Source organism: Thalassophryne amazonica, chromosome 1, assembly GCF_902500255.1.
Source record: "Thalassophryne amazonica chromosome 1, fThaAma1.1, whole genome shotgun sequence".
Lineage (NCBI taxonomy): Eukaryota > Metazoa > Chordata > Actinopteri > Batrachoidiformes > Batrachoididae > Thalassophryne > Thalassophryne amazonica.
The window spans coordinates 147,855,634-147,883,615 of NC_047103.1; the positions used below are offsets into that span (position 1 = coordinate 147,855,634).

General features: G+C 41.2%; 1 protein-coding gene across 1 annotated transcript in view; it reads right to left on the minus strand.

Moving 5' to 3' along the window:
• Positions 1 to 4,299: 4,299 nt before the first annotated feature.
• The window catches only part of cfap221 (cilia and flagella associated protein 221), a 60,395-nt gene continuing 36,712 nt past the window's right edge, over positions 4,300 to 27,982 (minus strand). Inside the window, exons 17-25 of the mRNA XM_034175631.1 lie at positions 26,281 to 26,361; positions 22,564 to 22,671; positions 22,350 to 22,451; positions 22,148 to 22,233; positions 20,682 to 20,760; positions 20,465 to 20,565; positions 12,087 to 12,182; positions 11,804 to 11,911; positions 4,300 to 4,647 (exon numbers count right to left, since the gene is read on the minus strand). Coding sequence (XP_034031522.1) covers positions 4,515 to 4,647; positions 11,804 to 11,911; positions 12,087 to 12,182; positions 20,465 to 20,565; positions 20,682 to 20,760; positions 22,148 to 22,233; positions 22,350 to 22,451; positions 22,564 to 22,671; positions 26,281 to 26,361 — 894 coding nt within the window. The 3' untranslated portion in view covers positions 4,300 to 4,514. The remainder of the gene's footprint in view (positions 4,648 to 11,803; positions 11,912 to 12,086; positions 12,183 to 20,464; positions 20,566 to 20,681; positions 20,761 to 22,147; positions 22,234 to 22,349; positions 22,452 to 22,563; positions 22,672 to 26,280; positions 26,362 to 27,982) is intronic.

A 27,982-nucleotide genomic window follows, 5' to 3' on the forward strand; every position in this document is an offset into this window, starting at 1 on the left:
GCCTCAAGTGGAGGAGTTTAAGTATCTTGGGGTCTTGTTCACGAGTGAAGGACGGATGGAGCGTGAGATCGACAGACGGATCGGTGCAGCATCTGCAGTGATGCGGTCGCTGTATCGGACCGTCGTGGTGAAGAGAGAGCTGAGTAGGGGGGGCAAAGCTCTCGATTTACCAATCGATCTACATTCCGATCCTCACCTATGGTCATGAGATTTGGCTCATGACCGAAAGAACGAGATTGCGAGTACAAGCGGCCAAGATGAGTTTCCTCCGCAGGGTGGCTGGGCGCTCCCTTAGAGATGGGGTGAGGAGCTTGGTCACTCAGGAGGAGCTTGGAGTCGAGCCGCTGCTCCTCCATGTCGAAAGGAGTCAGTTGAGGTGGCTCGGGCATCTTTTCCGGATGCCCCCTGGACGCCTCGCTGGAGAGGTGTTCCGGGCACGTCCCACTGGGAGGAGGCCCTGGGGAAGACCCAGGACACGCTGGAGGGATTACATCTCTCGGCTGGCTTGGGAACGCCTTGGGGTTCCCCCGGAGGAGCTGGGGGAGGTGTGTGTGGATCGGGAGGTCTGGGCGGCTTTGTGAGCTGCTGCCCCCGCGACCCGACTCTGGATAAAGCGGAAGAAAATGGATGGATGGAAGTAGTGGGGCTCCAAAGAAAAAAAGCTTGGGAACTACTGCTCTAATCTGTCAATCCAGATGTTCTTCCATGGTCACTGTGTCATGGTTAATAATCCACTGCACTTGCTCCCCTGTGGGGATGACCCCTTATCACTGCCGCTGGTTCCATCCTCATGTGGTTTCTAACTGGGTGAAAGCTTTCACAATGACTAAAATGCCAATCCTGGCACCAACTCCTGTCGGGAGATTAACAGCGGATTATATTGTGAGTGTTTTGTTGCTGAGAGCAAACCAAAGTGCATGGAGGAAACATATGCAGAAACAAGAACATGCAAAGTTCAATCAGACAGGACGTGGGCCCTGGCTACGGCTCCGAGAGCTCACCCAGTCAAACAAACCTGACTTGACACGTGTCTGTGAGACAAATATGTTGGGGTGCATCATGGAAAAAGCTGCATCAGGGTGTGTGCCTGCGTGTGTTGTATACACATGGCTGTAACATGTAGAAGACATGCATGTATTGTTGTGGATTTCCTCTTTGAGAAAAAGTGCCACAGTTCAGCACCACGGACAGCTCCTGCAGGAGTGATGGCAAAAAGGAAGACAGTCATAAATTTCTGCCACATATACACGGCCGACACATGCCAATATTGCCACCATTGTGCACGTGTGCATCACTGCCTTTCACAAAAGACTTAGATATGTGACTGCGACTCTTTTGTTTTCTCCACAAAATCCGTGACTGTATTGTTGAGGTGGCTGCCATGGAGACTGTTGACAACTCTCCTAAATCACCAGCAGCCACCACCAGTGGTGGGCACAGATAACCAAAAAATTAACTTCGATAACAGATAATCAGATAACTGAAAAGTTATCTTTGATAAAGATAAACCGATAAACCACACAAAAATGTATCGGAAGTTACAGATAACCGATAAATTCCAGTGTTGTCTCTGGTACATTTGCAACTACACTCAACAAAAATATAAACGCAACACTTTTGGTTTTGCTCCCATTTTGTATGAGATGAACTCAAAGATCTAAAACTTTTTCCACATACACAATATCACCATTTCCCTCAAATATTGTTCACAAACCAGTCTAAATCTGTGATAGTGAGCACTTCTCCTTTGCTGAGATAATCCATCCCACCTCACAGGTGTGCCATACCAAGATGCTGATTAGACACCATGATTAGTGCACAGGTGTGCCTTAGAGATAAAAGACTCAAACAATGAGTCAGCATTTCTATGTTTGAGCATGCTGCCCCCTGCTGGAAGCTACACAGCTACAGCACTAAAGCACTAAAGCACCCTGAGAGCAGTCACAAAGCCAAATCTCTACCAACCACAATGCTCCGGTCAGGCAGAGGTCTTGAAAAATAAAGGCATCCTGACTTATGGTTTTGTATGAATACTGATAGAATAATGCCATTAATGTCAATTCTGTCATTTGTACAAAGTTAAAAATAACACATATCTTTTAATGTTGAATAATGCACTAATTCTGAGGTTTTGTAACACACAGACAGATCGCAAAGGATTCTGGGTAAAATGTGCCTCTGCTAAACACTGATTGGTTCAAGCATTCATTATGTAAACCAAGACGTTAATGTGACGTGTGTCGTGTGTTGGTGTTTACAGATAATTGAGATAAATGTGCTTTTTTAAAATATTCCATTTTTTATTTGTAAAAACAGGCATTTTTAAGGAGCCCTGGAAGTGTCATCGCAAAATGTTTTACATGTGGAGAGAACGTGCGCACGTTTTATGATGTTGTCTATATTGTTGACACATAAATGTTGGCTTTACACTGTGCAAGAGAATTTTTTGGACCGAGTTTCAGGTTAATCGAGCGTCCTGCATTGTGTAGTGTACATGGAGTAACAAGCTGCGTTTAACATCTGACGACCACCTCCTGATCGCCAATCGTATGGTCGAATGAAAATCAAACCTGTTTGATATCATTCTGGTCGGCCGTCGTGAGGGTATCCTGCTGCTGCAGAGCTACAAGTGTCCAACCGCTCACACTGTGCCTGTGCAAACACCGCAGAGCTGTCTTGAAGAAAAAAAAAAAAATACTGCCATGAACACCACCGGCCAGTAGATGACAGTAGATGCCTTGAAATCTTTCCAAAACAAAATCCCAGATAATCCGTATGCTACATTTAAGATGCGTGGAATTTAACAAATGCAAATACAATAACGTCTATAAACCCAGAGAATATATTCACAAGAGTTTTAGGCACTAGAGTTTAATGCTGCTGTCCGTGGAGCCTGAACAGTGTCTGAAATGCATTTGTCCTGTCGCGAACACCCTGTCCTACCCATAATGCACTGCTGGGCTCAGCATGTGCTCACAAAACCTTAAAAATTAGCACATTATTTTAAAACTAAAACATATCTGATATTTTCACTTCATAAAACTTCAGACATGACAGTAATTTTAAATAACTTGTCCAAAATTAGTTTTGTTAAATTTGAACCATAAGTTAAAAATGTATGCTTCTGGATGACTTGGGTGATATTGCCAGCATATCAGTATGGTGTTAAAGGAAATGATTTTTTTTTTTTTTTTGGTGACTAGTTCTCCTTCGCCTGCAGAGGTAGAGTGGTTTTTCCTGGAAGTATCTCTCTACTGTTTGCAGAGAGTAGAACTATATACATCTGTTAGGAAACTTTTAACAGGTAGGTCTCAACTGTTTTTAAATTTTAAAAATGTTTGCTGTTGTTCAGCTGGGTTTACTGCGTTATCGGTCTAAACGTTATTGGAGGACAATTCATCGGAATCTTCGATAATTATCTGTTATCGGATTATCGGAAGTGTGCCCGCCACTGCTCTAGACCAATAGCTCCCAACTTTCTTCTGCATAGAGCGCCCACTGTGCATCTATGTCAAATTATACATTTTATATTTAAAGGTGTGTATGTGCACTAGCATGTACTTTCATTGTCTATAGTACATAAACCAAGGACTATAGATTTAAATTTAACCTTTTTTTTTTTTTTAAGATTAGCATTCCTTTTTATATGGATTTATATGGTTTTTGGAATTAATGTCGATTTCCATGACTCTTTTGAAGTACATGTATATACCAATTCTCAACCTGTACAAGAGAATAAAAACACATTTAAATAAATGTCAGTAAATTAAAAAAAAAGTCTATTTTTTTTTCACTCCTTAACCTGTTTTTCCGAAGATTACTCTCCACTGTCATGTCAATGTTTTCCCACTATGTTTACGGGTTTTGAAATCCCCTGTGGGTCCAACCCCACATCTAAGCAATGTGACCTCTTTCATTAAAACTGTGCATGTGCCTGACTACTGTACAGAGTGTGCACAAGCCTGTAAACATGATGCAAAAAAGAGGGTGCAAAAGATTGCTGTATTTTTTTTATTTTTAAAATGCTCCATCATGAAGGACAAATAGCAGCCCGCGCAGCGATGGGGCGCCATCTAGGGGTGTAATCAGACACACACGTGACTCCATCGCAGCGTGTTGACATGCGGTCACCTCATCTGAACTGCAGTCTGGAGAGTGCCGACAAATCGTTAATCATATCATGGAAAGCAAGGAAAAGCTTTTATGTGAAAACACACCGGAATGCAAAAAGTGGTCTCACAGCAGACTGTCACAAATGTAACACACAGCAAGACTGACGCTGTATACTGAAATGAACTGATTTTTTTTAAGTAGATGCAGCTGTAATGTAATGTAGCTTATTAGAATACAGATGTGATTGCACCCAGATGTGTGGGTGGAGGGATAATGAATTTTCAGGCTCTTTAGGAGGAGGGGCTTAACTGTATTTCTGAGTTGGCGTGAGGCTCGTAGATGGGTGAGAAAGTCACTGGTCATCTTGTTTAGCTGTGGTTGTGTGCATGTGCGTGTGTTGCCTATTGGTATTCTCCTGCTGAATGGAAAGTTGTGTCACTTAGTCCCAGTTGCTTCAGCCGGCTCATTACTCTTTTCCCCATCTGGTTGAACTCGGGCATGTAGGTCCCCTCTACCTCACGCTCCCTCTGACACCTGCCAAAAGTAATTTAAGGTAACACACACATAAAATAGGCATTAAGTGGCAATGCAACAAAGAATCAAAGGACTACAGTGTTAGAAAATCACATTTTACTTCAAAATCACGACACATTAAACATCATCAATGTTGAATCATTTCATTTTAAATGTAATTTCCCTTTCCAGAAGCAAAAGGGGTGTGACAAGCTAGAATGCTACTCTGTTTACAGGACGCACAGGTCATTTCTTGGAGACCTGAAAACAGTGTTTAGGATGAATCACCTCAATGCTTTTTGGATATTTTTAGCAACAAAGCACTCATGTTGTACCAGGTGGCACCATGGAAACATACGCCCTGAGTGTGACAACTTCACAGACAACAGCAACCAATACATGAAAATATCATGACTGATTCACCACAGATACAAGAAATTCTAATCACTTAATTAATCACATTTACCCTCGAGCAAGACTGCAAATTCTGATGTATATTTGCTTGTGAGTTACCACAGTTTGAGGCGGGGGGTGTTTGGTAGGGCTAAGCTAGGGGTGTGCTGATCCCATATTTTGGACTGGTATCATAATGACATTAACCAAAATTACTGTATTGGCTATTCATTCATTCATTTTCTACAACCCCAAATCCAATGACGTTGGGACATTGTGTGAAATGTAAATAAAAACAGAATACAATGATTCGCAAATCCTCTTCAATCTATATTCAATTGAAAACACCTCAAAGACAAGATATTTAATGTTCACACTGATACTTTTTTGTTCTTGTGCAAATATCTGCTCATTTTGAAATGGATGCCTGCAACACATTTAAAAAAAGCTAGGACACGGGCAACAAAAGACTACAAAAGTTGATAAGTGCTCAAAAAAATGTCCCAACTTCATTGGAATTGGAGCTGTATACCTGCTTATTCCAGTTAAGGCTCACAGGGGGGCTGGAGCCTATCCCACCAGTCATAGGGCCTGAGGTGGGGTACACCCCGGACAGGATGCCAGTCTACTGCAGGAATACACAGGCAGACAAATACATTCACACCCAGGGTCAATTTAAAGATTCTAGTGCACCTAACCTGCATGTCTTTGGATGTGGGAAGAAACCGGAGTATCCAGAAAAAATGCATCCAAACATGGGGGGAACATGCAAACTCCACACAGAAAGGGCTCAGGTGGGAAACGATCCCATGTCCTTCTTGCTGTGAAGCAACAGTGTTAACCAGGAAGCCAACATGCTGTCCTGGACTGGATATTGGAAATTAAAAAAAATAAAAATCTGATCTGAGTCTTTGATTGCATATTTGAGCCATGTTGTGGGCTTTGCCCACTTTCCCTTAGTGGGGTAGAATATTTGTTTCACAGTCAATGGCTACTTTAGCAAAGTAGACAGACAGATGTATTGTTTTAAGACAGTAAAAATGATATTGGAGTGTCAAAGGCATTGGCAGATACTGAAGTTTACAGTATCTGTATTGTATTGGACATGAAAAAAAATAGTATTTTGCCATCCCTGGTCTAATCCCTGATTGGCATTGGTCTTTCATGGACAGAGATTATCTAATGTTATGAACTATGTAAAGTTGCCTCACACAGATTGTGGTTTTGTGCAATATAAATGCAAATTAGGGCGGCAAGGTGGTTAGCAGTGTTTCATCACAGCAAAAAGGTTGTAGGATTGCTTCCCATGTGGTCCTTCCTGTGTGGCTTGTGCATGTCCTTGAATTGTTTGCATGGGTTAACTCCAGCTGTTCCAACTTCCTCCCACTTCCAGTGACATGCAAGTTAAGCTTTAAATTGACAGTAGGGATGAATGAGTTTGTCTCCATGCAGCCATGCAATAGACTGGCTTCCTGTCCAGGGTATACCACGCCTCTCGCCCTATAACTGTTGGGATAGGCTCCAGACCCCCCATGATCCTTAAATAGTAGGGGTGTCGGAAAAAATTGATTCACGTCCGAATCGCGATTCTTATTTATTACGATTCTGAATCGATCCAAAATGTCCAAGAATCGATTTCTTAAAAGCATTTTTTAAACACAATCTTGCTTACTCGGTGCGTGTACTGTTTGTCAGGCAACGGCTTCCGTACTACAGCGTCCCCGCGAGGGGTGGGTGGGGTGGGGTGGGTGGTCCGGCATGTTTCAAACACTCGTGCGCTGCAGAGTTTAGTGGCTGTAGCTTAGCATGGCGGACGAAGAGCTAATTCAGCCAGCACCGTCTTTGCTGAAGGCAAATGTTTGGGCGCATTTTGGATTTTATTATTTGCTGCGTAAGAAGGAGCTTGACATGACTTATGTAGTGTGCAGAATCTGCAAAATGAAAGTCAAGTACTTCGGAAACACTTCAAATCCGCAAGCCCACATGCTACGCTATCACCCGGAGCTAAACTGCCAACCAACTCCGAACGAGCAAAGCAGATAAGTAAATTTACATCTAGAATCACTTGATTAACCTTTTAAAGCTGCATTTTCTTAAACATAAACATTTTTTAAGTAATATAACTATTTCTCAGATCTCTTTGAATCGAAAATCGATTCTGAATCGAATCGTCACCCCAAGAATCGGAATTGAATTGAGTTGTTGAACGATTCACATCCCTATTAAATAGAGTAAGCGGGTACAGAAAATTAATGAATGAATAAATGCAGATTCATTGAAATCCATATCCAAATATCACTGATCACATAACCTTCACTGCACAAGAAAATGATGTCAAAATCTGTGTTAAAAGGGTCGAAAACAAGAAATTGAAAATGTAAGAAATCAGTAGTTAGTCATAAAATGAAATCCCTCTGTTATTTCTTCACTAAATGACTGATGATATATTCAGTTCATTAGGATATGATCATTTTGATTATTTTATTTGCAGAACGATGTTTCATTCAGTGTCTTCGGAGAAACATTTGAAATGACTTATTTATGAGCTGTAACAAACATCACAAAGCACAGCATACATTAGGCATGATAACACAATGACGTGCACAATGAATTGATGTGATATTGCCAGGAAAAAATGGCAATGAATTTGGACAGGGCTGACAGTTCAAATCAACACAAGCCTGATCAAATGGGTAATGAATTATATAATCCAGGATAATGTATTTTAGTTTTGACAGCAGTTTAAAAGAAGCATCAACCAGTGTGATTTAGCTCCCAGGAAGCTTTTTTCTCTTTGTCTATTTTGGAATGAAGTTCGAGTGCACCCCTATTCATTAACTTCATGTTTAGTTTATCTTGAAGACTTCCGTTTTTAAAACAAAAGTGCATGTTTATTCCTGGTTCAAGGCACTATCGATAATATGTAACCACTGGTGCCAAATATTTCAAAGGTGCTTTGCTGAGGGAAGTTTTTACTGTGTTCAACTGGAAAACAAACTACAAAGTGATTGTTAAAATATAGTAAATAAAGCTACAGTGTGTAGGATTTAGGGCTGTTTATTAGCATAAATAAATATAGTATTCGTAACCACCTACAATGAATTGATCTCTTTTAATAAGCTTGTAATGAGTCCTTTGTATATAAGGGAGTGAGCTCCCTTATGGAGGTTGGCATGTTGCCCTGCCACGTTGATACAGTAGACCAAATGAGGTATACCTACTCCATCTTTCATATTTTGCAATACGACTGGAAGACTGAATAAACAAGAGTCATCAGGAGATGACATATTCCCCTGGTCCCCACAAAGAAGTAATACGAAGTATTGGAGGATCACCCAAGTACACCCTTATGCTAAATATGAATGAAATTGGTCAACTAGTTCTTGAGATATCACGCTAACAAGGGTGGCAATGGCAATATATTTTGAACATCTCGTTGTGACCTTGAAATTGACCCCAAGGTCACCATACCCGACTGGCAGTGGGAGATCACCCAAGTACACCCTTATGCTACATTAATGAAATTGGTTAACTGGCTCTTGAGATGTCGCACTAGCAATAGTGGCAATGACAATATCTTCAATATCTCGCTGTGACCTTGAAATTGACCCCAAGGTCACCATAACCGACTGGCATTGGAAGATCACCCAAGTACACCCTTATGCTACATTAATGAAAATGGTCAATTGGTTCTTGAGATATCATGCTAACAATACACTGTTTATTGTTTGCTTGTGGAGACTACAGCCCTGCGTGGGACTATATTCTTCATCTCATTCCTGCTGAAATTCTCACCATTCCCACCCGCACCTGCAACGTGTGTGTCCAGTCCCGCATCCACCCATGAAACGCTAAGGGAACAATAATAGAGATGTACTGATTTTGTGTATTCTTCTGTCCTGCTGGAGAAAACACGTCATTTAGGCTATTATCATATACCTATAAATGATACGCCGATATGATTGGATAAAACACTAAAGAATAAATAGCAATACACCCTTTTCGTGGACGGGTAATATTTTTCATACCACCCGAGTAATCAGCCAGTCAGGTGTCACGTACAATTTTTTCTTCCTCGCTTAGAAAACAGCACTTGGAACTTGAGGTGGATGGATGATGAAAGAAGCAAAACACCTTTGCAATTTATGTAGATATTTTGATGAATCTCTTAATTTACAGCAGCTTCATTAAACAAATGTACTCGAATGATTATCAGCATGATGGCGAGCTTACAGGCTAACCTCTGCTAACACTAGAAGACAGTTGCCAGTTATGGCTTCTGAAACAAAATATTTTGTCTGTTAAGAGCGTCACCTCTTGTTCCACGTGTGTATTTCCCACCGGTGTCACGTACGTCCACTAATGCTTCAGCTGAACGGTGCTGTTTCTTTTTTCTCCCTTGTTTCAGAAGCCATAACTGGCAACTGTCTTCTAGTGTTAGCGAAGGTTAGCCTGTAAGCTCGCCGTCATGCTGATAATCATTCGAGTACATTTGTTTAATGAAGCTGCTGTAAATAAAGAAATAATCAAAAATTCATCAAAATATCAACGTAAATTGGGAAGCTGTTTTGCTTCTTCCATCATCCATCCACCTCAGGTTCCAAGCGCTGTTTCCTAAGCGAGGTGGAAAGAATTGTACGGCGGAAAGAATTGTACAGCGGAAAGAATTGTACGTGACACCGGTCGGCATCACTGCGATTGCTCTCAATGCCTCCAATGCGCTTACTGAGTCTGCGGGCTCAGTAAGCGCCGCAGCGGGCCACTCACACCACCCCCCTGTCTGCTGTGCCGAGCTGCATGCAGCAACAGGTCCAGAGAATATGCTCGCTGTTTTGATGCGTAGTGCCCGCTGCATGGTCTCGGTAACCGCAGCCGCAGAGCTCCGTGGTCATGACTTGGATTCTTTGTGGGTCCCGCATCCGTACCCCCGGAGGCAGTGAGCGAAGGGAGAGCATGCGCATTGTGTTCTGTGTGCATTTATCATTTATAGGTATATGATAAAATCATTATCAAGTTGTTTTACCAATGAATATGGCTTTATACACCCTGAAGAAAACCATACACCCTGAGGCCGAAGTTTTCTTCAGGGTGTATAAAGCCATATTCATTGGTGAACAACTTGATAACTGATATTACTAAAGAAATTCATGAGATTGTTTGTTTTGTTATATCCCTGGCCTGTATGTCTTTTGATGCACTGATCAGGAATAGCGTTAGTATTTGGTTTGTTTTCAGTTTAAAGACAGTTTCATGTGACAGTTCAGTAACTCACTGCACTATGACACAGGCAGACACAGACTCGCTGTGCTGTGTCTGTTCCCTCCTGTAACATCCTCTGCTCCTGTTAAATGATCTAAGATGAAAGTAGCATGTGAACATGCATACTTTATACTTTACACTATTCTCCTTTGTTGACTGAGTCATCTTGTTGCTTCTGTTCCTGCAGTGTTTATTTTTAGCCACCCGCAGCGAAGCTCTGACCGCCCGCTCCCGCAAGATTTGCTTTGGGTCCCATGGGACCCAATCCCAATGCAGCCCTCTAGTGGAGACTACTAAGTTGGAGAACCATCATTTTTGTGAAATGGAGAATCATACATGTTACTTATCACAAGAGAAGGCAAGCGAGTCCCCATCACCAAAGAAGAAAAATGTCCAGTGAAACAAACTCCTGATTGACTATGGCACAATGCAATCTGCATCTTCACCACTGGATGACACTAAATCATGCACATTAGCTTTAAACCTGATCTTGTTGAAAAATAGGTTGAATTAGCATGCTGGAGTGTTATTTATAGTACATTTGTGTGAACTGGGTACCACTGGAATGACTTTGTGTTAAATGAAAGGTCACTTCAGAGACTAAGATAAGGAGGCTCACTTGCATTGTCAGGCAACATCGGTTACTGATCTAGTATCAGATGATCTACAGCTACTGATGATCACTATTTACTCAGCATCTACACACTAGATACCCCAAAATTTGCACTAAAATTTAATAATTTTCTCCACATTAAATGATATTTCAGCCAGAAAACTTGAGAAATAAAGAACCTTCCGTAGTTTGTGTGTACAATTCTCAGCACTTTCAAAATTCAACACAAATTGTGGAGGCACAACACCAAAACTTTGCGAAACTCCTCCTTTGTCTCCCCTCAAAATGAGGCTGTTGCCATAGAGATGGCAACAAATCCACATAGATGAGGACATAATAAGTTGTTTGTAGTGGTTTCACCAAGATAAAGCTAAAAAAATTATTTTCAAACAGAGAAAGTGTTGCATGGAGGGACAGCTGAAAATAATACTATTATGTGTAAAATCATACATTTTTAATGAGGTATATGTTTTCTTATTGCAAAACATTTCCTTCATTTCAAGGTTTGCAATATGGCAAGGAGAAAGAAAATAACTCCAAGCAGTAAACCAGATGACAGTTTACGTAGTGCAAATACAGACAATAAAGTGGCCATCTGAACAGGAAAGGAAGGAAGAAGTGGTCAAACAAAGACAGACGATGAGGAGAACATATGCAAATGTTTTGCCCTAAGCTATCATCCTAAACTTGACTGTGAACACCTGACGAAACAGGTATCATGGACAATGAATATGTCCATTGTGGTGCAGTGAAGCTCATAAATGAGACCGGGGAATGTTGTAACAGGAGGTAATTGTTTCTTGAGCCACTACCAGATCTTCCCAAACTGCATCTTTATCATACATGTATATTCAAAAATATGACAGAGTCACCAAGCTAGTGATGAATAAAAACTGTCTGCTGTCGTCTCACCTGTCTGTCACTCCTGACATGAGGTTATTGGTAGAGAAAGGAACTTCTGGACTCAAAAACTCAGCTTTGATCATCTCTGGTGTCAGCTGGATTCCTGATTCTTCAGATCTACACATGAACACGAACGAACACACACACACACACACACACACACACATACACACACACATACACACACACACACACACACACACACACACACACACACACAAGCGTGACAGCAGAGACTTTACTAAAAGCTTCCAGCAAGGACAGCAGTGTCAACAGTGTTGTATGGACTTACGTTTTGTCCATTAGCATTACCAGGTCATCCGGAAAACCACTAAGAGGAAGAGGAGGAGCGGTGAGTGGAAGTATCTCTGTGTTGTAGTCAACAGACCTACAGGAGACACACGTGCACATGGTTTTCATCCTGAAGTACAAAAGCAAATGTTACCACATGGAGATAAAGGTCAGAAATCTTCTCCATCTCACTTTGAAGGAAGGACTGCTCGGGACTGTTTAAAATCTCAGTTGGAGCAGGAATAACAAAAGTGTTCTTGAGTAAAAGTTAATCGTGCTGACAGACACATTACGGCTGAGCAGAAATAAAACAGACGCCTACAATGTCTGGTTTTTGAAGGCTGTCTCGTCTGCTGAACAGAATTTCTGAAATGGCGAGATGAAAGAAAAAACGTGATGCGACCTACAACATAGGAACAGTCACACTGTGAGAGTGCACAAAGAGCCACGATGGGAAAATTTAAAGCGTCTGCATTATGAAGCAGTGTAAATATTACTGCATCAAAAATGGGTACTTTAGCTTTCCTATGTAAACTCAGTATAAAGTAGTTACATAAGCTGATGTTTTTCAGTATGTCTGCAGAACCAACAGTGGCCTTCAGCTGATCATACATGACACAATGATACAATGCCGCACTGCTGCATCATAACTATTTCAATGTAACGCAGAAACGTACTGAAGAATAAATTATGGTGATTAGCCTTAAGTCCACTCCATGCAGCTGAGGAGGAGGGCCTGGGAGCTAAACAACCAGATTTCACATCTGCAGTTGATGCAGAGCTCAAGAGTGGTAGAAACTTACTCACTAACTCATCGTAACGATTACTCCAATTAAGGGTCACAGGGGGCTGGAGCCCATCCCAGCAGTCACAGGGCGTGAGGTGGGGTACACCCTGGACAGGATGCCAGGCTACACATATAGACATAGAAACACATTCACACCCACACGCACACCTACAGACAATTTAAAGTTTCCATTTCACCTAACCTGCATGTCTTTGAATGTACGAGGAAGCCGGAGCACCTGGACTGTGGGACCTTATATGTTGACAGGTGTGTGTCTTTCCAAATCATGTCCAATGTATCGGATATAAGTTAAAACAATATTTAATTAAATCTGAAATTTAATTAAAAACCTGAAAAGGGGCACCACCTGCATACCGCAGGAACTTGATCATTTTATGATCAATATTATTCTGTGTTTAATCTGAAAGTCATAACTTCTGGATACAATTGATTAAACATCTGTCTTCAACTTGACCACAACACAAACAACAAATTAAGGCCACTTTTGAGATATGTCTGTGGCTACATTCATTACACCAATCAACTGAATTTACCCCATGTGGACTCCAATTAAGTTGCACAAACATCTCACAGATAACCAATGGAAACAGGATGCACCTGAGCTCAGTTTTGAGCTTCATGGCAAAGGCTGTGAATATTTATGTACATGTGATTTCTTAGGTTTTTATATATATATATATATATATATATATATATATATATAAAGCTCGGGAGGAGCTCGGAGTCGAGCTGCTGCTCCTCCACATCGAAAGGAGTCAGTTGAGGTGGCTCGGGCATCTTTTTCGGATGCCCCCTGGACGCCTCGCTGGAGAGGTGTTCCGGGCACGTCCCATTGGGAGGAGGCCCCGGGGAAGACCCAGGACACACTGGAAGGATTACATCTCTCGGCTGGCTTGGGAACGCCTTGGGGTTCCCCCGGAGGAGCTGGGGGAGGTGTGTGTGGATCGGGAGGTCTGGGCGGCTTTGCTTGAGCTGCTGCCCCCACGACCCGACTTCGGATAAAGTGGATATATATATATATATATCTCCAACCTTGAACCTTCGTGCACATGCATGAAATTTTTCACGCCTGTCGATTGCGTCATTTGCTGGTAAGCAGCCTTTGTGTGAGGACATGCGTTGCGCTCTCGCCGGATTTTCACTGCAAGGAAAACGGCGGAAGGACTGGAGCAGCGCCACATCAAATTTTGCCAGAAACTGGGCGACAGCCAGGTGGAAACCATTCGGAAGATTCAGACGGCTTTCGGTGATGATGCTATGGGCGTCACACAGATTAAGGAGCGGTACAACCGGTTTAAAGACGTCCGCACAATGGTGGAGAGCGAGCCACGCTCCGGTCAGCCATCAACATGCTGAAATGACCAGATCATTTCCAAAGTGAACACTGTGGTGATGCGGGACCGCCGTGTGACTATCCAGAGAAATCGCGGACTTTTTTTGGAACATTCCACTGTGACAGAAGATTTGGCCATGAAAAGAGTGGCGGTGAAATTGGTGCCGAAGCTGACAGAAGAGCAAAAGCACCTCCGTGTTGAAGTCTCACAGGACATGCTGGACTCCAACGCCGTCTGAATCTTCCAAATGGTTTCCACCTGGCTGTCGCTCAGTTTCTGGCAAAATTTGATGTCGCGCTGCTCCAGTCGTTCCGCCATTTTCCTTGCAATGAAAATCCGCCGAGAGCGCAACACATCCTCACACAAAGGCTGCTTACCAGCAAATGACACAATCGACAGGCGTGAAAAAGTTCACGCATGCGCACGAAGGTTCAAGGTTGGCTCATGCAAGCACACGTGATTCAAATCCATCAGGTTTTTGCAAAAAATAAAAAGGTCCGATACTTTTCTAACAGACCTCGTGTATATACAAGTATATATATATTATAAATTTTCAAAAATCTGAAAAAAAAATTAATATTGTCATTATGGAGTATTGTGTGTAGAATTTTACAGAAAAAAAAAAACTGAAATAAGGCTGTAACATGAAATGTGGAAAAAAATGATGCGCTGTGAATACTTTCTGGATGTGCTGTGTACACACACATATTTTATATTATATATATATATATATATATATTATATATATATATATATATATATATATATATATATATATATATATATATATATATATATATATATATATATATATATATATATATATATATATAATGTGTGTGTATGGGGGGGGCATGCTTGACTGCACTGAGCACTCAAAATGCTACTGTGTAAGTAAGTCCCTTCAGCTGCTCCCTTGTTTTGCACTCGGGGTTGCCACAGCAAATCTGAGGTGGATCTAGATATTGATTTGGCGCAGGCTTTACACCAGATACTTCCTGACGCAACTCCAGATTACATGGAGAAAACACAAAATGCTACTGTGTGAGATACAATATTTTGTTGAATTGTTTAATTGCCTGCCTGGGTGGTCGCCATCTAGGACCCAAGACAGTTCTGTGATATGGTGATGCAGCAACGCACAGCACCAGTGTTTAATCTGATTAATTAATTCTCATGGTTGATTAATTTGTGCACACAAGCATCTCCTCTCTGCACTGTCATGTAAAGCATGTGAAGCTGAGACAGACATTATATGTGTTTATGTGGAAAACAGCAAACAGTTTTTGTTTGCTCAGAGAGATACGAGTATGTAAGTCAACGTGACAGCCCAGGCTTTTCCCTTATGTAGGAATGAATACCATTTGCACTGTTAAAATTATTTAATTATTCAGCTTGTATCCACGCAATAGCATTTTGAGCACTATACAATATGTTCTCTTGGTGGTTACTCTGTGCTCCATGGGTTTGATCTGGACCCCTTCATCTGTGCAAGTTGGAAGGTTCCAACATTCTAGGTGTCGAATTTATTTATTTATTTGGCTATTCATATTCAGGATTTCAGCAATGGTGACATCAATCTCCTCTCACACAAAATTCTTTATGAAAGTCCAGTAGATCTACTGCAATATTTGGTGATGTGAGTATGCCATTACATCTGTGGCGTCAAATCAAAATGAGTGTTGCGTGTGTGTGCATGGTGCGGCCATGTTAGTGTGCGTCGCTGCCTGTAATAACCTCCATGTAACACCACGAAATACAAGTTATGATGTAACACTGGAAATAATAATGGAAATGCTAATCACAGCACAAAATTTTTCAACAAGCCTGAACTGCTGAAAGTCACATGTGGATCTCACATGAGAATAATTAAGTCTTGAAAACAGGTATTTGTCGGTAGTTAAGACATAAATCATTTTAGTCTTTCACACATACTGCTCTCTCCTTTGTTACTGTTGAGTTTAGACTCATTTCCTTTACAGCTGACCTAATTCACATCGTTTATAGTTCATATTATTGGCTAGAGACATAGTGGATGTGTAACTGCAGAGGCAGTGACAGGACATTAACTGCACTGAGCATGGAGGCAGCAAGATCTAACCTCATGTGAAAAAGAACAAATCTAAAGGTATCCTGCAGATCTGTGCTGGCGGGCACAAAGAGAATACTTTGCCTCAGTGGATAATTATGCAATATAAATGTAAGGAGGAAGCTTCCTGAGATGCACGTCAGGTGGACAGTGGTTCCTTAAACTCACTGTACATGAAGTCAAGTAAGGAGTTTAAAGTGCTTAGAAGAATCCTTTCCTTCATGTGGCCAAATTCATTAGCCATGGAATGCATTTCCCTTTTGAAATATAACTGCAACAATGTCATACTTTTAAAAAAGAAAGAATGACTATGTCAAATCAAGCTTCAACCGTCACCAACTCTAATTTTATATTTTAACAAGAGCAATCAGAGCTTATTGATCTGTTATTCCGGATCCGGTGTCGCAGACCGCCCCTAAAAATCAGTCCGCCTTTTGCATCTGCGCATGCCTCATTTCGGACCACAGAAGCAATCAAATGGATTAATGGGATTATTAACCATCAGCCGATAAAGGTAAAGCCTCTTAAATCATTCTAAAGTCAGTTTTAAGCAGAAACGAGGCAGTTTTAAGCAGAAACTCCATGAAATTCCGAGACACTTTGAAATGACCGACATGCAGTGAACGCATCAGCTAGCAGCTTGTTTAGCCAATGCTGAATTTATATGGAAATGATTGTTGTACAAAAGCTTCAGATATCTGTCGCTGAGATAGATGATGACTGGAGTGCAGTTTGAAGCAGAAACGAAGTGTTAATCTGTGAATGCGTCATCAGGGGGGACCGATTTTTAGGGGGACTGTTCAGTCAGTGACACCGGATCAGTGGAGTCTTCCAAGCCCTAATATCTATATGTGGTGCAAATTTGGTGAGAATCGGTTAAGTAGTTTTGACATAATCCTTCAAAGCCTATATAAGTGAAACTTGATCCAAAATCCAGATCCGGATCTGGATCCAGCCCCCCTGTGACCCTTGACTGGAGTAAGTGGGTATATAAAATGAATTAGGTTTTAATTATTTTTTAAACCAAATAAATAATTTACTGAAAAACGAGAAGAAGGTACATCTGTGCAGGAATATAAAAAATGTCTCCAATTTTTCATTTTGTTTTTTTTGAAAGGTAGTTTGTGATGCTATAATGTGAAAAAATATAAAATGATTTTTTTGCTAAAATGACTTAATGACTTTTTTATTGAGGTACTGCTGAGACGTGGAACTAGTGATTAGATTTTGGGGACAAGCTTATTGCATTTTGAGAGAGATGCATACACAAAACATAAATGAAATTAGAATCAACAAATGAAATCAAAACAAATCACCAGAATAACACTTAAAATATGACCCAATTCAGTTGTTAATTTTATCAACAATCATTGACCACTTTTTCTTCTGTAAACAACTTTGAGATTCTCATCATTCAACTGGAGATAATTCTGATTTAAGCATGGGAAGTTCTCGCTCTTTCAACTTCTTGGTGGTTGCTGTCAGTTAGAATTTTTGCTTTCCTTAGGGCCCCTTCGCACCTAGTACAGATAAGTACAAATCAGGGGAAATCACGGCGAAACAGCTCATGAATGGAGCAGTTCGCTCTTATGTCCACATCTACTGGCCTGGTGTGTCCAGCTGGCCCCATGCGCGTGTCTGCCCCAACACGCGTGTCCTGTGGACGGCGCACCGCAGGACAGACACCGCGTCATGTGGAACAGACCTCACGTGGGTGACATAACATTCAGATTCCTCGCTGCACAACACGTGCGATTCACACGCATGTCACATGCTGTTTTGCAACGCCACACTCATGGAAGCACTTAGACAAATTTCACATCCAGCTCGACAGTGATCATCTGCTGACTGTTTTTGTGCCAACAGTGCGAATGGCCACACATTTTCTAAGTGTCAAGCGAGCGGTGTTAGATGTTTGGGTGTGTCACCTGGAATTTGGCCGACACCTGCCGCAAGAGGGATCGAATGGGCTCTCACAGGGCACTCTCTGTGCAAATAGTTGTAGCAACAGGTGTACGTGGTGTTAGAGGCAGCTCCAATTTTACATGTATTGCATATGATTCCTGCTTCGTGCGCAATTCAGCCACATTTGTACTATGTGTGAAGGGGCCCTAATCTTATTTGGGGGACAAAATTGGAAGATTGGAAAAGGTTAAAAAATGTGTGGACCTGCAGTAAGTACCAAGAGCTATTGGATATATTCAAGGAGTCACATAAGAAAGAACACTTAAGTGACATCATATTTGATGGTATTTGGTCAACATAGTTTTGCTTTTATTTAAAGACACAAAGAAAATGTCAGGAAGTAATTTTCAGAGCCAGGGCCTGTATCCACAAAGCAGCTTAAGGCTAAAAATAGCTCCTAGCGACGTTATTCTCAGAAAAAGACATTTCTTAGAATTTTCCCTTTGGTAAGATGAAAGTTGTCCACAAAGCACCTTAGACCATAAGAGCGCTCCTAAGGTGCCAAACTGGTAAACACACACACACACAGTAAATTTTGCAGAGTAAAATTTACTCTGCTAGGATAACATTTGGTTCCAGTCCAATTAGAGTTAAATATATTCTATCACACTGTTAAATCAACTATATCACAGTGTAAAATCAACTCTTACTGGAGTAGAAACACTTGATTTGACAAGACGGTACAGCTGATTTTACTCTATAACAGAGTGTATTTTACTCTACTTAGACTGGGACCAAATGTTATCCCCGCAGAGTAAATTTTACTCAGCAATATCTACTGTGGAGGAGGACTTTTAAGAAGCTTAAGAGTGTCTTAAACAGAGAAGATGGTGGAAAAGATAGAGAGGAAGCAGAGATATTTGCCATATGCAGGATGACAGTGGGTCAGTAACACGCTACTAGCTTGATCTACGTAATTATGCTATGTTAATTTACAGTCTTAATGTATTTATGAATCGCTTAGGTTCTTATTATCATATACACACTGTTAAAATGATCACTATCTTTTAATATTATTATTATTATTATTATTATCTGTATTGTTAATATTGTTATTTTCTTTTATTATTACATCTATTTCGTCATTTGATTTTAAATGGACCACAGTGGAAATAAATGTTTTTACTTTCTTGTGTCATCCATGTATTTTTAACATATTTAGAATTATATTATGTACTCACAATGACCGTACTAAATAAACACGCACACACGCTTTTAATATATAGATAATCAGCATGTGAATGAGGTACGTTCAAACATTTACAACCTGTGTTACAATTCATTTCATTTTGCTGGGTTTCATCATCATAACAAAGTTATCCTCACGATTACGCGTCTTAATGCAGTTCAGCTTATATGATCAGTTGATTTCACTGTCCATTCATGACTAGGAGGGCAGAGCGCATTTGTTTTTTATTTCTCCTCCCCTTTCTGTAACAACCAATCACAGCTCTTAGACGACTGCATCATAGCTAGCAATGGGGTCAACCCCACCTCCTCACAAAGATAGAGATTTTTGTCCCCTTCTTGCTCAGAGTTGCTCTCAGACACCTGCTGGCTCACTCTTCGGCTTTGCTTGCCAGGAAATTTTAGGCTAAGTTAGGAGCTCTTTGAGAGGGCTATGAGTTGCTTTGCAGATACAGGCCCAGGATGTCAGATATCAGTGGGGCTGTTATGACTACTATATTTTCTGGAGTATAACTCGCACAAAGTATATGTTGCACTTTTTCTCCATTATCAGTGCTTTAATTTGTATTTTTGTGCATTGTTGGAAGTGCACTTTTTATGGACAGTTATTATTTTTATATTAGAGTTTATTTTGTTTACTGCTTTGATTCCTGTGAAAGTCCTACAAAAATAGCATTTGTGCAATTTTTCAATATAAAAGTTGCACTGAACTGTAAGTCACAGCACATCCCAAACTAGTAAAAAAAACAGTGACTTGTACTCTGGAAACAATAGCTACTTCATTCTTTCATATGGTGGCTGCAGTTGCCATAATCCCACTACTTACCTTAGACTGTACTCTCCACTTTGGGCAAATCATTTCTTTTTCTGTGTAACCAAGCTCTTTGGAACATCCTTAAATGTATTTATTGGAAAGCTAAGCATGGACTGCAATGCTGATCATTGTATACATGATACTATCAAGGACAAAACTTCATATTGAGGTTTTCACGTACCTCCGCAGGGCCCAGGAGCTGGTGAGAGCAGGCTGTTTGGACAGATGCTTCAAGGTGATCGAATCAAAATTCTTCCATGTCATGACCCCTTTGATCATCTCCTGATGCACAGAAAAAAGTAAATATCAAACAGATGTCAGATATAAAACTGGCAGTTGTTTTACAAAAGGGCAGAAAACTAAAGAAATAAATTGTGATATCTATGACGCTAAATTACCTTGTGGTCAAGAAACCTTTTCTGAGTGCTTGGGGTTTGTGTCTTGATGCCACAAGTGTTATTTTCAGGGACTGGATACCTGCATACAGAAAACACTTTCCTTATCTGTATTGAAATAGTGTAAACTGGTTTTGCAAATCACTATAATTCCAATTCAAATTAAAACACTCATGCAGATTACCAACAAGTTACACTTATTATGACTGCACTGCGGACAAATTTAACATACACCTGAAGGTATGCACTACGATCTGCTTAATGTACACTCATACTGTATACACACACACTAGGCAAACCTGCTGTGATGCCACCCATAAGTTTTCTGAATAACAGATTTGAAGCTCAAATGGCTCCAAATGTCACATCCTGACAGTGCCTAACTCCACCTCACTCCCAGCCAACAGGCAAAAAGGTGGAGCACAGGCAAAACTGGTGTTACCTGAGCAGGGCAGATAAAGCTCCATTACACCCCCATCTCACAGTTACCAAACAAGCAAAGCTAAGGTAAAGTTAATAGGCTACCTTTGGTTCAGGTGCTTCATTAACGCATATTATTGTGGACTTGGTGGTGGTTAGGTGCGGCTGTCAAAAGATATGACTGCCATATTGCCTAAGTAACCATGGCACCATTAGTTAATTAGTGCTAATTAGTGCTAACTTGATGCCAAAAGTGCTAAGATATAAATTCAATAATACAAACATTTCACTCAGCGGAAATACTGGAGTACTGATGTCTTGATCGTCCATCAGTACAATTAACCACACAGGAAGCCATATTACCTCTGATATATGCAATCAAATGCTCAGAAAGGAGGACACTCCACAGAAGCTAGCATTGCTCGCAGGGCTCTGACTCTAGCACATAGGTGTCACTCAAAGTGACCACGCCCCTAATAATTCAATGAAAAAGGCTAAACTGTTGGATTATAACCCCACCCCACCCCCCCTGCCCCACCCAACATATAACTGTCATGAAGGGGGAAATAAGCTCTATGGACCAAAACGGGTTTTGTTGTTGTTGGTTCAGGCTGTAAACATGTTTATTTCTGGGGAGGTGATGGTCTAGTGGTTAAGTGTTGGGTTTGAGACCAGAGGATCCTTGGTTCAAATCCCACCCTGAACAAAAAATCACTAAGGGCTCTTGGGCAAGGTACTTAATCCCCTAGTTGCCCCCGGTGTGTAGTAAGCTCCTTGCAGCAGCACCCTGACATCGGGGTGAATGTGAGGCATTATTGTTACTGAGCGTATGATGCAGATGGGAAAGCGCTATATACATGCAGTCCATTTACCATTTTTACATTTCTGCTGTAAGGTTGGTCATTTTGGCATGGGTATCTATGGGGAATGACTTGCTTTTGGAGTCAACCTCAAGTGGCAGTTCAAGGAACTGCAAGATTTTCCACTTCCATGTTAGCTTCATTTTTCAGTACTGGTGGTTAGGGACTTGAATATAAGCAAGATCTAACCTGGGCAAAGGGCAGAGGTGGTACTCCAAATCAGTCTCCAGGTATTTAGGTGTGGGTTTGTAAGCCCGTAGGCCAGGTGCTGGGTTCTAAAACACAAAATGAGATAAATATAGAAACACTAGTTATATTACTGCACTGAAATATAACCTCTCATGTTCTCTTTATGTTTAAAAACTTTAACAAAGATGAATAAGAGCCTTACAAAAATTCGTAGTGGGTGTGCTGGAAAAGGTTTCAGCAGAGCTTCAGGGATGCTGAAGCTAAGATTTCTCGTTTCCACATTCTCTTCTTCATTTTCACTGTCCTGTATAGATGAATGGATGCATCAATTAAAATGAATCAAAACATAATGAAATGAGTAAACAGTGATTCCACCAATTTTATTTTAAATTACAATCCAGGTGCTGTTTACTTACAGAAACTGCAGTGTAAAGCAGCGTGTCTGGTGGAAGGGGAATAAAAGCGTCATATGCCTCCCAGGCTGAGATGGGCCGGTAGCCCCTTTGTTTATAGTGCTGGGGAACCTTTAACATCAAAATGATAACACAGTGTGGTTATAACAGCAAATAGCTAACAGCTGAGAACACTTTGTGATGAAATCATTTGACAGATGAGCATTCCCAACGATGGCCAAAACAGGTTCCCAGACAACAGATGCCAACACTGCATCTTAATGATCATCGCATCTGATTTTCTTCAATGTCTACACACTAATCTAACAAGTCAGACAAAATTCTGGTCAGACACTGTTACTACAGTTTAGCTGTTATGTGCACAAAACATTTCAGGATATTGTCTATGGAAATTCTCAGTCATCCATGTCATGGTTCAAGTGGGTTGAGTCAGGTCAAACAGATTTGTTTAGTTCCTCAAAAACATGTCGCTCTTCATCCAGAAAAGCTTCATCACTTCTAAGTTACAGTAGCAAGAAGCTCAAATATTTATCATGATGCTAAGAAGATGCCTCTCCGGGAACCACCACCTTATCTTGATGGAGTGGATTGTGTGTCCCTATAAACCTGAGAGTTGTGCTGTCTGGAGCCTTCGTGCTCTTGGTAGGGTCTCCCATGGCAAACTGATCTCAGGTAAGGAGCCAGACTAAGAATGCTTCACAAAGACGCCACAAAAAAACAAAACAGAGGAAACGTGATCTGGCCTGGAGGAACCCCGGACCTCCGTCTGGAGCCTGGACGGAGGGCCCGTCAGTGAGGGACTGTGAGGGAACTATGGAGAGGAAAACAGGGAACCATCCAAGCTGTATACAGTAAGGATGGGACTTTGTTGACCTCAAGTGAGGAGGTAATCCAGCGCCGGAAGGAACACTATGAGGAACTCCGGCATCAGACTGGAGCACCCTCTGTAGTAGAGGCAGAGGTGGAAGCTGATGGTGGATCATCATCAGTGTCCCTGGTGGTCCTGAAATACTGAAGGCTCTGGGTGAGCGGTCTTGGATGAGACATCTCTTCTACATTGCGAGATCTGGGACAGTGCCAAAAGGGAGTGGAAAACTGGGGTGGTGGTCCCTCCCCACACTTATAAAAGGGGACCAGAGAGTGTGTGCCAATTACAGGTGCATCACACTACTCAGTGTCCCTGGCAAAGTCTATTCCAGGGTACTGGAAAGGATGGTTCAACCAATCTTCAAACCTCGGCTTCAAGAGGAACAATGCGTGTTCTGTCCTGGCTGTGCAACAACCAACCAGCTCTTCATTCTCACAAGGATCCTGGAGGGGGCCTAGGAGTATGCCCTTCCAGTCTACATGTGTTTTGTGGACTTGGAGAAGGCGTTTGATCGGGTACCCTGGGATATACTGTGGGAGGTGCTGCGGGAGTATAGAGTGCGGGGGTCCCTCATCAGGGCCATCCAATCTCTGTACTCGCAAAGCGAGAACTGTGTTCGGGTCGTCGGCAGTAAGTCTGACTGATTGCTGGTGGAGGTTGGCCTCTGCCAGGGCTGCACCTTGTCACCAATGTGGTTTATGATATTCATGGACAGGACATCAAGGCGTAGTCGGTGGGGGGGGGTCTTCAGTTTGGTGGGCTCAGGGTCTCATCACTGTCTGTGTGTGGTAAGTGAGGAGATTTAGGAGAGGAATGTTGTCTCATTCTTGTCTGATGCAGGATTCTAACTGCTCAACAATCCAGGGCCTTCATTGCTGGATTTTTCATTTTATGATGTGCCAAATGTTTTCTATTGGTGAAAGGTCTGGACTACAGGCAGGCCATTTCAGCACCCAGAGTCTTCACCTGCGAAGCCATGGTGTTGTGATGGATGCAGCATGTTGTTAAGTATTAGCTTGCTAAAATATGTAAGGCTTTCTCTGAAAAAGACATTGTCTGGATGGGAGCATATGATGCTCTAAAATCTCTGTGTACCTTTCAGCATTGATGGTGCCTTCACAGATGTGCCCACGTCATAGACACTAATGCAACCCCATACCATCAGAGAAGCAGGCTTTTGAACTGTCCACTGATAACAAGCTGGATGGTCCCAGTCCTCTTAAGTCCACAAAACACGGTGCCCATTGTTCCCAACAAGAATTTCAAATTTTGATCCATTTGACAACAGAACAGTTTTCCATTTTGCCTCAGATCATTTTAAATGAGTTTGGCCAGTGTTTTTGGATCGTGTTCACATATGGCTTCTTCTTTGCACGAGTTTTAACTTGCATTTGTAGATTGCACAGTGAACTGTGTTCACAGACAGTGATATCTGTAAGTGTTCTTGAGCCCATACAGTGATTTCCAGGAGAAAATCACCCCTGTTTTTAAGGCAGTGCCACCTGAGGACCAGAAGATGATGAGCATCCAGTTTTGACCTTCAGCCTTGTCACTTGCATGCAGAGATACCTCCTGATTCTCTGAATCGTTTGCTATTAGGCACTTGGTGGCATCTTCAGTGTCTTCACAATTTTACATTGAGGAACATTTTTCTGAAATTGTGACCCCATTTTTAAATGCAGTTTGTGCAAATTGGTGAACCTCTGCCCATCTTTACATCTGAGATGCTCTGCCTCTCTGAAATGCTCCATTTATACCCAGTTTGTTACTTCCCTGTTGCCAATTAACCTAATTAGTTGTCAAATGATCCTGATTTGTGCCATTTACTTTTCTAGCCTTTTGTTGCCCCTGTCCCAACTTTTCTGAGATGTGTTGCTGCCATCAAATTCAAAATGAGCTAATATTTTTCATGAAATGGTACAATGTCTCAATTTCAACATCTGACGTTGTTTTTGTTCTACTGAGAATAAAATATGAATTTATGAGATTTGTAAATCATTGCATTCTGTTTTTATTTATTTTACACATCGACCCAGCTTTTGTAGAATTGGCATTGTAGTACACAAGGCCAATGATAACCCGTACCAGGCCAGAAATATTTTTAATGATGCCAATGAAAAATAATGCCCATGAAATAACGAAAAAAATTACACCAAATATCTTAATTTGGAAATCAATAATCATTTTTAGCACATATGCAGCTTGGATCAGTACTGCAACACTGATGCTGTTTTTCCCTGTTCTGCTGGCCTCCGCATGAGTCAAAACACCTGTTAAATATGTTTCTTACAGATGTTATATTCAGATTTTCAATTTAAGAAGCATGGAAATATAATCCAATGTGTGATTCTGTTGTGTGAAATATGGTATTTTTCCGGTGCCAGCTTGCTTAAGCCTTAATACAAACCAGTTAAACACAGATATGGATTTGTGAAAGATAAAACTAAAAATTTCTGATTAAAGTTTTCCTACCTTTGGAGGAGCAGACCTGAAAATGAAAACTGTCCAGATTAAACCCTTGCTCATATAAGCTAATTATTATTAAGTTCTTTCTGATTCTCTCTTTTTCACTTGGGATCACCACAGCAAATTCAGGATGGGTCATATAGTACAAAACCAATAGTACTGCAATATAATACAGTCATTAATTTAGGTCATATCACCCACATCTAATTTCAACCATTGCAGAATTCACCTTTAAAATTCAAAATATTCAATCAAACATTCAAATTTTCTTATAATATACTAACAATAAATTGACCAACTACATTTTCACTGCAGATATACTGCATGTTGGCTGTTTTTTTTTTAAAGGAATCTAGAGACAAATATTTGCTGCAGTAAACACATACTTGGAGCTTGAAGAAAGGGATATGTGCTGTCACAGTTACATCAATGGGATCCACAGGCACTGCGGTCAAATTTCTCAAAGCCTAGAGATATCAAGCAGAAAAATGGCATTATTTGTTCAATTGAACACCAAGTACTTGTTTCTGCAGGGACAGAGGGGAAATGAACAATTTCATCAAATGCAGGAAATGCAGTTTCCTCTTTGATTCCACAGTTAGATCAAACTCATCTTTCAAGGGAAATAATGAATGACGATTATTTGATTTGTACGTCAGTAACAGATGCACGGTTATAAGTGGTCCCTCAATATAAGGATGTCATCTTCCATTTTGGTGATTCAAAAGACTTTAAGACAAAATGATTTACAAATAAAGAAAACTGTTTCCCAAGGCTGATGATTATATTTTGGTCTGTTAATAGACATGGACACTTCTAAGCACTCCAATACAGACTATGACCTTAAAGCTACAGTATGTGGGATTTAGCGTATATTTACAGTGCATCAGGAATGTACTCACAGCGCTTCACTTTTTACACATTTGCTTACGTCACAGCCTTATTCCGAAATGGATGAAATTCATTTTTTCCCCTCAAAATTCTACACACAATACCCCATAATGACAATGTCAACAAAAGTTGTTTTTTTTGTTTGGTTTGTTTTTTTTTTAGATTTATTAAAAATAAAAAAAACCTAAAGAATCAGAAGTACATAAGTATTCACAGCCTTTGCCATGAAACTCAAAACTGAGCTTAGGTGCATCCTGTTTCCACTGATCATCCTTGAGATGTTTCTACAACTTAACTGGAGTCCACTTGGGGTAAATGCAGTTGATTAGACATGATTTGGGAAGGCACACACCTGTCTACATATAAGGTCCCACAGTTGTCAGTGCATGGCAGAGCACAAACCAAGGAACTGTCTGTAGACCTCAGAGACAGTATTGTCTCGAGGCACAAATCTGGGGAAGGGTACAGAAACATTTTTTGCTATTTTTAAGGGCCCAATGAGCATAGTGGCCTCCATCATCCATAAATGGAAGAAGTTCAGATCCACCAGGATTAACCACTAGACCATCACCTCGCCTGAAGTCAAAGGAATTAGCTGTAGACCTCTGAGACAGGATTGTCTCGAGGCACAAATCTGGGGAAGAGTACAGAAACATTTTTGCTGTTTTCAAGGTCCCAATGAGCACAGTGGCCTCCATCATCTGTAAATGGAAGTTCAGATCTGCCAGGACTCTTCTTAGTGCTGGCAGCCTGTCTTAATTGAGCGAAGGCCCTTAGTCAGGGAGGTGACCAAGAGGCACCTGAAGACCATGGTTTCTCATGGTCTCATCAGACCATGAGAAACAAAATTCTCTGGTCTGATGAGACAAAGATTGAGCTCTCTGGCATAAATGCCAGGTGTCATGTTTGGAGGATGCCAGGTGTCATGTTTGGAGGAAACCAGGCACCATCCCTACAGTGAAGCATGGTGGTAACAGCATTAATGTCATGGAAGGAACTGGGAGACTTGTCAGGATTGAGGGAAAGATGAATGCAGCAGTGTACAGCAACATCCTGGATCAAAAATTCCTTCAGAGCGCTCTTGACCTCAGACTGGGGAGATGGTTTATCTTTCAGCAGGACAATGACCCTAAGCACACAGCCAAGATATCAAAGAAGTGACTTCAGGACAACTCCGTGAATGTCCTTGAGAGGCCC